The 15274-nt window shown below is 43.2% G+C and overlaps 1 protein-coding gene across 1 annotated transcript in view; it reads right to left on the reverse strand.

The window, feature by feature from the left end:
* Positions 1 to 15274, reverse strand: part of LOC137439388 (carbonic anhydrase 2) — a 235684-nt gene that overhangs the window by 13625 nt on the left and 206785 nt on the right. Inside the window, exon 6 of the mRNA XM_068135100.2 lies at positions 2269 to 2332. Coding sequence (XP_067991201.1) covers positions 2269 to 2332 — 64 coding nt within the window. The remainder of the gene's footprint in view (positions 1 to 2268; positions 2333 to 15274) is intronic.

Consider the following 15274-nt stretch of genomic DNA (forward strand, 5'->3'; position numbering starts at 1 on the left):
GTGGGATGGAGAAACTGGGATGGAGAAAATGGGATAGAGAAAGTGGGATGGAGAAAATGGGATAGAGAAAGTGGGATGGAGAAACTGGGATGGAGAAAATGGGATGGAGAAAGTGGGATGGAGAAACTGGGATGGAGAAAATGGGATGGAGAAAGTGGGATGGAGAAACTGGGATGGAGAAAATGGGATGGAGAAAGTGGGATGGAGAAAGTGGGATGGAGAAACTGGGATAGAGAAAGTGGGATGGAGAAACTGGGATGGAGAAAATGGGATGGAGAAACTGGGATGGAGAAAATGGGATGGAGAAAGTGGGATGGAGAAACTGGGATGGAGAAAATGGGATAGAGAAAGTGGGATGGAGAAAATGGGATGGAGAAAGTGGGATGGAGAAACTGGGATAGAGAAAGTGGGATGGAGAAAGTGGGATGGAGAAACTGGGATAGAGAAAGTGGGATGGAGAAAGTGGGATGGAGAAAGTGGGATGGAGAAACTGGGATAGAGAAAGTGGGATGGAGAAACTGGGATGGAGAAAATGGGATGGAGAAAGTGGGATGGAGAAAGTGGGATGGAGAAAGTGGGATGGAGAAACTGGGATGGAGAAAGTGGGATGGAGAAACTGGGATGGAGAAAATGGGATGGAGAAAGTGGGATGGAGAAAGTGGGATGGAGAAAGTGGGATGGAGAAACTGGGATAGAGAAAGTGGGATGGAGAAACTGGGATGGAGAAAGTGGGATGGAGAAAGTGGGATGGAGAAAGTGGGATGGAGAAAGTGGGATGGAGAAACTGGGATGGAGAAACTGGGATGGAGAAAGTGGGATGGAGAAACTGGGATGGAGAAAATGGGATGGAGAAAGTGGGATGGAGAAAGTGGGATGGAGAAACTGGGATAGAGAAAGTGGGATGGAGAAACTGGGATGGAGAAAGTGGGATGGAGAAACTGGGATGGAGAAAATGGGATGGAGAAAGTGGGATGGAGAAAGTGGGATGTAGAAACTGGGATGGAGAAAATGGGATGGAGAAAGTGGGATAGAGAAAGTGGGATGGAGAAAGTGGGATGGAGAAACTGGGATGGAGAAAGTGGGATGGAGAAAGTGGGATGGAGAAACTGGGATGGAGAAAGTGGGATGGAGAAACTGGGATGGAGAAAGTGGGATGGAGAAACTGGGATGGAGAAAATGGGATGGAGAAAGTGGGATGGAGAAACTGGGATAGAGAAAGTGGGATGGAGAAAGTGGGATAGAGAAAGTGGGATGGAGAAAGTGGGATGGAGAAACTGGGATAGAGAAAGTGGGATGGAGAAAGTGGGATGGAGAAAGTGGGATGGAGAAACTGGGATGGAGAAAGTGGGATGGAGAAACTGGGATGGAGAAAGTGGGATGGAGAAACTGGGATGGAGAAAATGGGATGGAGAAAGTGGGATGGAGAAAGTGGGATGGAGAAACTGGGATAGAGAAAGTGGGATGGAGAAACTGGGATGGAGAAAGTGGGATGGAGAAACTGGGATGGAGAAAATGGGATGGAGAAAGTGGGATGGAGAAAGTGGGATGTAGAAACTGGGATGGAGAAAATGGGATGGAGAAAGTGGGATGGAGAAACTGGGATAGAGAAAGTGGGATGGAGAAAGTGGGATGGAGAAAGTGGGATGGAGAAAGTGAGATGGAGAAAGTGGGATGGAGAAAGTGGGATGGAGAAACTGGGATAGAGAAAGTGGGATGGAGAAACTGGGATGGAGAAAGTGGGATGGAGAAACTGGGATGGAGAAAGAATCATTAAAAATGCCAAAGAACAAGGACACTACACAAATGGCTTTGAAAAAAATGGCGGAACTGAGTCAATCGGACAAGTGTAAGTTCTGCAAGGTGGAGTAATCCATGGACACATCTGCAGAAATTCAATATCCCAGTTCCAGAAAACTCATGGAAACATGAACCAAGGACAATCACTGAAAACAAGGAAGGAACATTCCCGAATTCCCGAATTCCCGAATATGACCTGATGATTCCATCGAGTGTGAACATAGAAAACAAAGCATTGTGGCCGCCTCTAGTCATGATGTACAAAAAAAGAAAAGAAGGCATTGCTAATTGAGGTGTCAGTCCAACGATAAATACAAACAATCACTCGCCTCCTCATCGACACACAGATACTCCCTACACTCCACCTCCGCTCATTCACACACAAACACTCCCTCCCCTTACACACCACACACACACACACACACACACACACAACCACGCTTCCCCCTCCCTCATCCACACCAACCTTACCTTCATGTTGAACTCCATTCAGAGAATCCACGATTGCATTAAAAGCGACATTTTCCTTTCCTTCCTGGAAATGAAAAGCGAAATAAAATTTGAGCTTTGAATGAAACAGTTTACAGCTCGAGTTCACTGGCGAATCCTGGGTCGGTTAATGGATTCGTGTCATCACTTCCACCTCCAGTGCTAAATGAATGAACAAAATAAATGAATCAAAGGTGTTTCAGATGTACAAGGTGTTTCAAAAACGTGACTATTTGATCATCCTGATCCTGACTGTCGTCCATAACGCTATATTCTCTCTCTTGGTGGTGGTGGTGGTGGTGGTGATGATGATGGTGGTGGGATGGTGGTGATGATGATGATGATGATGATGGTGGGATGGTGGTGGTGGTGGTGATGGTGATGATGATGGTGGTGTTGGTGGTGGTGGTGAAGGTGGTGATGATGATGATGGTGGGATGGTGGTGGAATGGTGGTGGTGGTGGTGATGGTGATGATGATGGTGGTGTTGGTGGTGGTGGTGGTGGTGGTGTTGGTGGTGGTGGTGGTGATGATGATGATGATGATGGTTGGATGGTGAAGGTGATGGTGGCAATGGTGAAGGTGGTGGTGATGTTGATGGTGGTGATGTTGATGATGATGGTGGTGGTAGTGATGGTGGTGAAGGTGGTGGTGGTGATGTTGATGATGATGGTGGGATGATGGTGGTGGTGGTGGTGATGGTGATGGTGATGATGATGGTGGTGTTGGTGGTGGTGGTGGTGGTGATGTTGGTGGTGGTGGTGGTGATGTTGATGATGATGGTGGGATGGTGGTGGTGGTGGTGGTGGTGATGATGATGATGATGGTGGGATGGTGGTGGTGGTGGTGATGGTGATGATGATGGTGGTGTTGGTGGTGGTGGTGAAGGTGGTGATGATGATGATGATGGTGGGATGGTGGTGGGATGGTGGTGGTGGTGGTGATGGTGATGATGATGGTGGTGTTGGTGGTGGTGGTGGTGGTGGTGGTGGTGGTGGTGGTGATGATGGTTGGATGGTGAAGGTGATGGTGGTGATGGTGAAGGTGGTGGTGATGTTGATGGTGGTGGTGGTGATGTTAATGGTGGTGGTGGTGATGTTGATGATGGTGGTGGTAGTGATGGTGGTGATGGTGAAGGTAGTGGTGATGTTGATGGTGTTGGTGGTGATGTTGATGGTGGTGGTGGTGATGTTGATGATGGTGGTGGTAGTGGTAGTGATGATGTTGATGGTGGTGGTGGTGATGTTGATGATGGTGGTGGTAGTGATGGTGGTGGTGGTGGTGATGGTGGTGATGGTGGTGATGGTTGTGATGGTTGTGATGGTTGTGATGGTGGTGATGGTGGTGATGGTGGTATTATGCCATTTCTAACAAATAGTCAGTCGGACCCCACATCAACTATGGTGTTCAAAGTGGAACAAAAGTGAAAATCGTGACTTTGTGGTTTGAGACAAAATCCGACATGCAGGTGTGCCGACTGTATTGTCAGTATTCCAATATTCACAGTGTGTTTCACACCTATAATGGACCTTCCAGTGGGACCATTCAGCGGTTTGTGGAGCAGTTCCAAGCACATGGAGGCAACAGTGGCCGCGCACCAAGAGTTAACAAGGACCAAGGGAACATTGATCTTGTGAAATATTCTGGTATTGAAAGACCGAAGAAATCCCAATGTCGGCATTCCCAAGAACTGGTCATCTCAGCCTCATCTGTGTGGAGCATTCTCACTTTTGATCTCAAGCTCCACATCATATCTGTGAGGTATAAACTAACTCTGAAATCTGTGAGGTATAAACTAACTCTGAAACCTGTGAAGTATAAACTAACTCTGAAATCTGTGAGGTATAAACTAACTCTGAAATCTGTGAGGTATAAACTAACTCTGAAATCTGTGAGGTATAAACTAACTCTGAAATCTGTGAGGTATAAACCAACTCTGAAATCTGTGAGGTATAAACTAACTCTGAAATCTGTGAGGTATAAATTAACTCTGAAATATGTGAGGTATAAACTTACTCTGAAATCTGTGAGGTATAAACTAACTCTGAAATCTGTGAGGTATAAACTAACTCTGAAATCTGTGAGGTATAAACTAACTCTGAAACCTGTGAGGTATAAACTAACTCTGAAATCTGTGAGGTATAAACTAACTCTGAAACCTGTGAGGTATAAACTAACTCTGAAATCTGTGAGGTATAAACTAACTCTGAAATCTGTGAGGTATAAACTAACTCTGAAACCTGTGAGGTATAAACTAACACTGAAATCTGTGAGGTATAAACTAACTCTGAAATCTGTGAGGTATAAACTAACTCTGAAACCTGTGAGGTATAAACTAACTCTGAAACCTGTGAGGTATAAACTAACTCTGAAATCTGTGAGGTATAAACTAACACTGAAATCTGTGAGGTATAAACTAACTCTGAAATCTGTGAGGTATAAACTAACTCTGAAATCTGTGAGGTATAAACTAACTCTGAAACCTGTGAGGTATAAACTAACTCTGAAATCTGTGAGGTATAAACTAACTCTGAAGTCTGTGAGGTATAAACTAACTCTGAAATCTGTGAGGTATAAACGAACTCTGAAATCTGTGAGGTATAAACTAACTCTGAAACCTGTGAGGTATAAACTAACTCTGAAATTTGTGAGGTATAAACTAACACTGAAATCTGTGAGGTATAAACTAACACTGAAATCTGTGAGGTATAAACTAACTCTGAAATCTGTGAGGTATAAACTAACACTGAAATCTGTGAGGTATAAACTAACTCTGAAATCTGTGAGGTATAAACTAACTCTGAAATCTGTGAGGTATAAACTAACTCTGAAATCTGTGAGGTATAAACTAACTCTGAAGTCTGTGAGGTATAAACTAACTCTGAAATCTGTGAGGTATAAACGAACTCTGAAACCTGTGAGGTATAAACTAACTCTGAAATTTGTGAGGTATAAACGAACTCTGAAATCTGTGAGGTATTAACTAACTCTGAAACCTGTGAGGTATAAACTAACTCTGAAATCTGTGAGGTATAAACTAACTGAAATCTGTGAGGTATAAACTAACTCTGAAATCTGTGAGGTATAAACTAACTGAAATCTGTGAGGTATAAACTAACTCTGAAATCTGTGAGGTATAAACTAACTGAAATCTGTGAGGTATAAACTAACTCTGAAATCTGTGAGGTATAAACTAACTGAAATCTGTGAGGTATAAACTAACTCTGAAATCTGTGAGGTATAAACTAACTGAAATCTGTGAGGTATAAACTAACTCTGAAATCTGTGAGGTATAAACTAACTCTGAAATCTGTGAGGTATAAACTAACTCTGAAATCTGTGAGGTATAAACTAACTCTGAAATCTGTGAGGTATAAACTAACTCTGAAATCTGTGAGGTATAAACTAACTCTGAAATCTGTGAGGTATAAACTAACTCTGAAATCTGTGAGGTATAAACTAACTCTGAAATCTGTGAGGTATAAACTAACTGAAATCTGTGAGGTATAAACTAACTCTGAAATCTGTGAGGTATAAACTAACTGAAATCTGTGAGGTATTAACTAACTCTGAAACCTGTGAGGTATAAACTAACTCTGAAATCTGTGAGGTATAAACTAACTGAAACCTGTGAGGTATAAACTAACTCTGAAATCTGAGGTATAAACTAACTCTGAAACCTGTGAGGTATAAACTAACTGAAACCTGTGAGGTATAAACTAAATCTGAAATCTGTGAGGTATAAACTAACTCTGAAACCTGTGAGGTATAAACTAACTGAAACCTGTGAGGTGTAAACTAACTGAAACCTGTGAGGTGTAAACTAACTCTGAAACCTGTGAGGTATAAACTAACTGAAACCTGTGAGGTGTAAACTAACTGAAACCTGTGAGGTGTAAACGAACTCTGAAATCTGTGAGGTATAAACTAACTCTGAAACCTGTGAGGTATAAACTAACTGAAACCTGTGAGGTGTAAACTAACTGAAACCTGTGAGGTATAAACTAACTCTGAAATCTGTGAGGTATAAACTAACTCTGAAATCTGTGAGGTATAAACTAACTCTGAAATCTGTGAGGTGTAAACTAACTCTCGGAGACGGTGGGAGGGATTTTCGAAGCTCCACATGGTCTCCACGTTTTTCGAAGTTAAGTCTGTTCACAATTGTATTTTGTCGAAACTGTATTTATCTTTCGGTGGGTGAAGTTATTGTGTGCAACTTTGGTTGTTTCTCGGTGTTTATCTTTCATAAATTGATCGTCTGTTTGCCGTGTCGCGAGCAAGGCCTTTGCCGCGTCGCGAACGATTTGAAATCGAAGTTAAGTGATTGTTCCCATTTGTATTTTCGTTAAAACTGTATTTATTTATGGTGTTGTACGTATATTGTGTCCCGACGAAGATTTTTCGGTGCAAATCTTTCATACCTGTATTGAAAATCGTGTTAATTCGTGTCGTGTCTTGAGGCCTTGTACAGTGTGCACTGTACAACCTTGAGGCTTTGTTTTTCTCTTAGCGGTCCGTCGTTTGTGATCCAATAACTTTCGTTCTCTGTATTCCCAGGCTTTTCACCCATAGCCTACTTCCTTGTGTAAATCTCAACTCAAAAAAAAAAAAAAAAAAAAAAAAAAAAAAAAAAACATTTCCTTCTCTGTTCTCATTCGTTTATTCATTCTTATTCGTTCGTTCGTTCTTCGACCACGTGTTTCTCCCCCATTTCCCCAGATAGTTTTCACTCATTAACCTTCAATGTTTACACTTTCCCCTCAAGTTATGTATTCCGTCATATTTTATAACACCTTTTTCTTCTTCTTCTTTAAAAGGCTGCTTTCGACTTGCTCACCAAATCAATTCATCCCAAAAAAAATATCCATCTCCTATAGTGCCTTTTTTCTACATTCCCTAAACTCTCCTGCACTCCATCCTCCATCCAGCGTCCTTAAACGTATTTTTAACTCGAAGGTCACAAGAAACTCATTTTGCAATAAATGTTCGTTTCCCATAAATCGTACACTTTCAAAAATCCAATCTCACCCCTCCCCGCCAAATCTTCCCCATAACCCCTCCCCTCCAAATCTTCCGCATCACCCCTCCCCTCCAAATCTTCCCCATCACCCATCCCTTTCAAATCTCCCCCCTTGCCCCCTCCCTCCTAAACTACCCCCTCACCCCTCCCCGCCAAGACGCCCCCTCACCCCTCCCCTCCTAGACTCCTGCCTCACCCCTCCCCTCCAAATCTCCCCCATATCCCATCCCTTTCAAATCCCTCCCCTTGTCCCTTCCCTCCCAAACTCCCCCCTCACCCCTCCCCTTCAAATCTCCCCACCCTCATTGCTTCTCAATTTCCCCCCTCTCACTCCCCCTCCTCAAAGCGTCCTCCCCGCTTCTTCCCCCTTCAAACTCTCACCTCCATCTCCCCCAACCTTCTGCCTCGCTCTTCCCCCTCCTCAAATAACACCTCATTGTGGCTCACCCAATCACCATCAAACCTTTTGTCCGCCCCATCCTTCCCTTTCTCCGAGCTATTCTGAAATCTCTGACACACCTTCAACAGCTCTCCCTACCTCTTCCACCTCTTCCACATCTTACCCTACCCCTCCTCCCCCCTGTTCTGTATCTGATGCTCCCCCTTCCTCTTCATTAACGGTATGGACCTCAAACATCCGGGGCCTTCGTTCAAACTTAACTGATCTCTCCACACAGGTTGCTTCTGTCAAACCAGACGTGATCTGCTTAACAGAAACTTTCCTCCTTTATGATGTCTCTGATTCCATAGTATCTCTCCCGGGCTACTCCCTCCTCCGGTATGATAGACCTGAGCCTCGTCCTGGAGGCGGGGTTGCTATCTTTATCAAAAACTCTCTTCCTCACTCGCCCTGCACTGCACTCTCTCCACCTCACCCCCAGGAATACCTCTGGCTACGGCTTCCCCTTCGCTCCCACCTCTTGTTCATATGTGTGTTGTACCGTCCACCAAACAGTGATGACTCCATCTACATCTCGCTGTCTGATGATATGGACCAACTTCTATCTACTCATCCCAACTCTCTCTTCCTCATATGTGGTGATTTCAACTGTCATCATGCCAGTTGGCTGGGTGTGGGTACCTCTCTCACCAGCCATGGCTCCTCAGCAAAGGACTTCTGCGACTCACTGGGACTGACACAATCTGTCAATTTCCCGACCCGGATCTCAGTCAACGGAACATCTTCTCTTCTGGACTTGGTTATGACTAACTTCCCTGAAAATGTCTGCTGCTCTTCTTCTGCTCCGATCGGATCATCTGATCATGTCCTTGTTAAAGTGGACATCTCTCTGACCATCCTCAGGGAGCCTGCTCAGCGTCGACGAGTCTGGCATTTCACTCAGGCCAACTGGCACGGTCTTCAAGCAGCCATCAATCATCTGGACTGGTCTCCCATCTCTACCACCTCTGACATCAACTCATCCTGGGAAATCTTCCAAAGTAAATTGCTCTCTCTCATGCACAGATTTATCCCATCTCGTCTTCAGTTGTCATACCCTTCCTCCCGTCCATGGTACACGGAATCTTGTGGTGAGGCTGTTGCCCAGAAACAACTTGCCTTCGTCTCCTGGAAAGCAAATCCAACGGAAGGAAATCTCATTTCCTTTCACAAAGCCCGAAACAAGTGTGTGTCCACCCTCAGGAGAGCCAGGAAACAATATCTCTCCGTTCTCAAGACCGAACTCTCTTATCTGTCTCCCTCTTCCAAATCCTGGTGGCGTCTGGTCAAATCCGTTTCTGGTGTTTGTTCCCCCTCCATCCCCTCCCTTACCTCAAACGGCTACACAGCTGACTCCGCACGTGAAAAAGCTGAATGCCTCAACTCTGTGTTTGCCTCTAAATCTTGTGTCCCAAACCCATCCCTCTCTGTACCCACCATACCCTGTCGTACCCTGCTGCTCCTGGACTCCGTGTCCTTTCCTTCTGACAAGGTGGAAAAGTTTCTGTCAACCCTCGACTCTGATTCTGCAACTGGACCCGACGGCATCAGCCCACGGGTCCTAAAATCCTGCTCTGCTGCTCTATCTCACCCTCTCTCTGTTCTCTTCACCCTCTCTTTTGCTCAAGGTCAACTGCCATCTGCTTGGAAATCAGCCAACATCACCGCTTTGCACAAAAAAGGTGCAAAAACAGATCCTAGCAACTACAGACCAATCAGCCTTCTCCCAATTATCAGCAAAGTCATGGAATCCATCATTGCTTCGGATATGAAATCTTTCCTCTTCTCCAATGGCTTGATCTCTGATCATCAATTTGGTTTCAGACCAGGTCACTCTACTCTGGACATGCTGCTTCTGCTGTCTCAACAATGGATGGAGGTCCTCAATGCCAAACAGGAAATTAGAGCTGTCTCCCTCGACATATCACGTGCCTTCGACACGGTCTGGCACCCCGCTCTGCTCACCAAACTCTCCTCCTTTGGTATCCATGGAAATCTCCACGCATGGCTGGCGGACTTCCTCTCTAGTCGTCGTCAACGTGTGGCCCTGAATGGGTTTCTCTCATCTCCTCTTCCTGTTCAGGCTGGAGTTCCCCAAGGCAGTGTTCTGGGCCCCGTGCTTTTTCTGGTCTTCATCAATGATCTCTCTGACTCTCTCGAAAATCCTCTTTATCTCTTTGCTGATGACTCCACTCTCTGCCGCTCCATTCCTCTTCCCTCAGATCGGCAGTCTGCTGCCTCCTCACTCTCTGAAGACCTGGACAAAATCACAGACTGGTCAAACAAGTGGAACATGTCTTTCAATCCTGACAAATCTCACACTCTTACTATGTCTCTCCGAAAAGATCGACTGGACAACCCTCCCATCTACTTTCTCATCAATCCTCTCCAAGAAGTTCTGTCGCTCAAGATTTTGGGTCTCACTATCTGCCATGATCTTTCTTGGGAAAACCACATTTCCAAGCTGGCCTCCAAAGCCAGTCGCCGACTGGGCATCCTCCATCGTGCGAAGTCCTTCCTCGGCACACCTGAGCTCCTCACCACATACAAGGCTTTCATCCGCAGCTCAATGGAATACTGTTCTCCCCTATGGGCCGGTGCTCCTGCCTCACACCTAGCTCGGCTTCACGCTGTTGAAACCAAAGCTTTCAGAATTATTGGAATCTCCCGCGATGAAGCTATCTCTGAGGGCCTTTCACTCACTCACCGCAGGCAGGTAGGTGGTCTTTCTGTCTTCTACCGACTCCTCTCCGGCCTTGCACCCCCAGCTCTCTCTGTGCTCTGTCCCCCAAATATTCCTACAGGTCGCACAAGATCTGCCAGCAACCCTCTGATGGTTAAACTGCCGAAATCTCGGCTCTCTGCTCACCTTCACTCTTTCATTCCTCTTTTCTCCCGCCTCTGGAACAAACTCCCTCACTCCCTTCAATCCCACTCCTCCCTCCAGGTCTTTAAAACAGCTGTTCACCACCATCTCTTATCTTCCCCCATCCAAAACCTTGATCTTTTCTACCCCCGCTAATTCACCCCAGATCCACCTTGTTTGAAATTCCAACTTCTTTCCTGGAAGTCCTGGCAGTGTCCATATGTTTTATACCTCTCCCACCGCCCCCTTCCCATGCCCCCCCCCAAAGCCCTCGCCCTCTCTCAGATCTCTCGATGTCTCCATGTCTCTCGGTCCCTGCTCTCAAATGTTGTGTTTGTGTCCTTCCCCCTCTCTCCCCATCTTGTCTACCGCTCCCGATGTTATATGTTTTATGTGTCGGTTTGTCTTTCTGTGTGATTAATGTTCGCTCTTTCACGAGCCTCGATCTTGTATACAACAAAAAAAAAAAAAAAAAAAAAAAAAAAAACTCTGAAACCTATGAGGTATAAACTAACTGAAACCTGTGAGGTATAAACTAACTCTGAAACCTGTGAGGTATAAACTAACTGAAACCTGTGAGGTATAAACTAACTGAAATCTGTGAGGTATAAACTAACTGAAACCTGTGAGGTATAAACTAACTCTGAAACCTGTGAGGTATAAACTAACTGAAACCTGTGAGGTATAAACTAAGTCTGAAACCTGTGAGGTATAAACTAACTCTGAAACCTGTGAGGTATAAACTAACTGAAACCTGTGAGGTATAAACTAAGTCTGAAACCTGTGAGGTATAAACTAACTCTGAAACCTGTGAGGTATAAACTAACTCTGAAACCTGTGAGGTATAAACTAACTGAAACCTGTGAGGTATAAACTAACTCTGAAACCTGTGAGGTATAAACTAACTCTGAAACCTGTGAGGTATAAACTAACTGAAACCTGTGAGGTATAAACTAACTCTGAAACCTGTGAGGTATAAACTAACTCTGAAATCTGTGAGGTATAAACTAACTCTGAAACCTGTGAGGTGTAAACTAACTCTGAAACCTGTGAGGTATAAACTAACTGAAACCTGTGAGGTATAAACTAACTGAAACCTGTGAGGTATAAACTAACTCTGAAACCTGTGAGGTATAAACTAACTCTGAAATCTGTGAGGTATAAACTAACTCTGAAACCTGTGAGGTGTAAACTAACTCTGAAATCTGTGAGGTATAAACTAACTGAAACCTGTGAGGTATAAACTAACTGAAATCTGTGAGGTATAAACTAACTGAAACCTGTGAGGTATAAACTAACTCTGAAACCTGTGAGGTATAAACTAACTGAAACCTGTGAGGTATAAACTAACTGAAACCTGTTAGGTATAATCTAAGTCTGAAACCTGTGAGGTATAAACTAACTCTGAAATCTGTGAGGTATAAACTAACTCTGAAACCTGTGAGGTATAAACTAACTCTGAAACCTGTGAGGTATAAACTAACTGAAACCTGTGAGGTATAAACTAACTCTGAAACCTGTGAGGTATAAACTAACTCTGAAACCTGTGAGGTATAAACTAACTGAAACCTGTGAGGTATAAACTAACTCTGAAACCTGTGTGGAAGTGTAACTCAGTGTAACGTATTGATTGGCCCTGGTAACTCATTGATTAAATCTGGTAACGAAGCAGAATGTGCATGAACATGATAATCTCTTGAAACACCTGGTCAAGGCCCCAGGCTAGAGCACCCTCCTACTGTGTAAATGGAAATCACAGCAGGAGGGGAGCGAGTTGATGCCAGGACTTGGTGCAATGCATGACCTCAGGGCATCAGCGGAGAAAGGATTAACGTTTCAGCGGACAGAGGATTAAGTCCAGTTTGTCGATATAAACTAGAGCAAACGTGGAGTCGACAGGACTTGCTACGAGAGGCGCTGACCGAACGGGAGTGTCGGATGAACGAGAAGGACCAGCGAAAAGAGTTAACCTGATCCATTATATTATGCGGTATCATTTTGGTAATTGGAATGAAGTAAATACAGTTAATAAACTAGACCTTTTGTAAACCTGTGTGCGGTCATTGGAGTCCTGTGAGTCATACACAAAATTCTTCCACAATCTGGAGGCACCGCTGAGATCAATTGTACAAGCAAGTAAAAGGTGAGTGTGTCTTGTTTTGTCCAATATGATTTACGAACTTGGAAGTTATGTGTACATACATGGGGGAGCAGGTGGTCTGGGGCTTCTTTGCGCACCGATGCCGCGATATAGGTGGCGTGAGCCATCACGAATGGGATTTCGATAAACGACTGTAGCAATTTATTCGTTTTTTTTTCTAAATGATTTCTGTAAATACATATTTTTGCGCTGGTTATTAAAGAGCCTTACTGTGACCTGGAAGCAAACGGAGCAAGTGTGCACCTTGCGACCGCTTGCTTCCAGGACGTGTAAGGCCGGTACACTCGTTTACCCACCCGCACACGACACGTATAAAGTACTTCTTTTTTTGCACTTGTTCAAAGCACTCGGCGCTCGGCGAGCGACAGGGAACCGGGAAAGGGAATTATATTTATATATATATATTTTACCTCATTCCAATTTATGGTATTGCGACAAAAAGGCTTATATCTTTGGAAACGACTGGTCGGATTTAGACAAATTAAACCTCGTTCGATCAACAAATAAATTCATGACAGACAACCCCCCCTCATGCCGGTCCAGAATTATGATGAAAGATGGCGATGGGAAAAAAAAATTGCATAAAATTTTGTCCAGGTCCATCACTACACGACGAAATGATTGGATTTTGGTTCAGGTCCGAATCCAGATCCGGCCTATCAGTGGGATACAAAACATAAACTGGTCACCAAGGCGGAGATATAATAATAATAATAATTCTGTATTATTTAGTTAACCAGTTTGTGTGAAACCTCAACCTAAATATAAAAATTGATCTGCTTGATGTTAGTTTAAGGGCTGTTCCAAATTTATCCTGATTATGAGACAAAAACAGCAGAGTGGGAATCGGCAGACAATGGAACAGCTAGCGACGAGTGTTTTGTGAGTAGCAACCACTCTCTGGTCGAGGCTCATAGAAAAAAAAAAAAAAAAAAAAATTGATACTTATTGATTTGGCACGCTTACAATAGATATTAATGGCGAGGGTTCTGTGGTCGTTCGTTTTGGCTTTGCGAATGGACCAAACCATTGCATGTAAATAGGAGGGGGGTTCTGTGGTCGTAACTGCCACGTGGTTTCAAAGTTTTGTTGTGTGTTTTTTTTTTTTGCAAGCACGTACGGGCACGCCCTAGTATATATAAATAGAGGTAATTATGAGAGATAATTACAGGAAATGTGTACTGTTCTTGTTGTGATTATGAGAGATAATTACAGGAAATGTGTACTGTTCTTGTTGTGATTATGAGAGATAATTACAGGAAATGTGTACTGTTCTTGTTTGGTGAGTATGAGAGATAATTACAGGAAATGTGTACTGTTCTTGTTTGTTGGGTTTTCAGAGATAATTACAGGAAATGTGTACTGTTCTTGTTGTGATTATGAGAGATAATTACAGGAAATGTGTACTGTTCTTGTTGTGAGTATGAGAGATAATTACAGGAAATGTGTACTGTTCTTGTTGTGATTATGAGAGATAATTACAGGAAATGTGTACTGTTCTTGTTGTGAGTATGAGAGATAATTACAGGAAATGTGTACTGTTCTTGTTGTGATTATGAGAGATAATTACAGGAAATGTGTACTGTTCTTGTTTGGTGAGTATGAGAGATAATTACAGGAAATGTGTACTGTTCTTGTTGTGATTATGAGAGATAATTACAGGAAATGTGTACTGTTCTTGTTGTGATTATGAGAGATAATTACAGGAAATGTGTACTGTTCTTGTTGTGAGTATGAGAGATAATTACAGGAAATGTGTACTGTTCTTGTTGTGATTATGAGAGATAATTACAGGAAATGTGTACTGTTCTTGTTGTGATTATGAGAGATAATTACAGGAAATGTGTACTGTTCTTGTTTGGTGAGTATGAGAGATAATTACAGGAAATGTGTACTGTTCTTGTTGTGATTATGAGAGATAATTACAGGAAATGTGTACTGTTCTTGTTGTGAGTATGAGAGATAATTACAGGAAATGTGTACTGTTCTTGTTGTGATTATGAGAGATAATTACAGGAAATGTGTACTGTTCTTGTTTGGTGAGTATGAGAGATAATTACAGGAAATGTGTACTGTTCTTGTTGTGATTATGGGAGATAATTACAGGAAATGTGTACTGTTCTTGTTTGTTGGGTTTTGAGAGATAATTACAGGAAATGTGTACTGTTCTTGTTGTGATTATGAGAGATAATTACAGGAAATGTGTACTGTTCTTGTTGTGAGTATGAGAGATAATTACAGGAAATGTGTACTGTTCTTGTTGTGATTATGAGAGATAATTACAGGAAATGTGTACTGTTCTTGTTTGGTGAGTATGAGAGATAATTACAGGAAATGTGTACTGTTCTTGTTGTGATTATGGGAGATAATTACAGGAAATGTGTACTGTTCTTGTTTGTTGGGTTTTGAGAGATAATTACAGGAAATGTGTACTGTTCTTGTTGTGATTATGAGAGATAATTACAGGAAATGTGTACTGTTCTTGTTGTGAGTATGAGA

The sequence above is a fragment of the Myxine glutinosa genome, chromosome 14, assembly GCF_964187855.1.
Source record: "Myxine glutinosa chromosome 14, kmMyxGlut1.1, whole genome shotgun sequence".
Classification (NCBI taxonomy): domain Eukaryota; kingdom Metazoa; phylum Chordata; class Myxini; order Myxiniformes; family Myxinidae; genus Myxine; species Myxine glutinosa.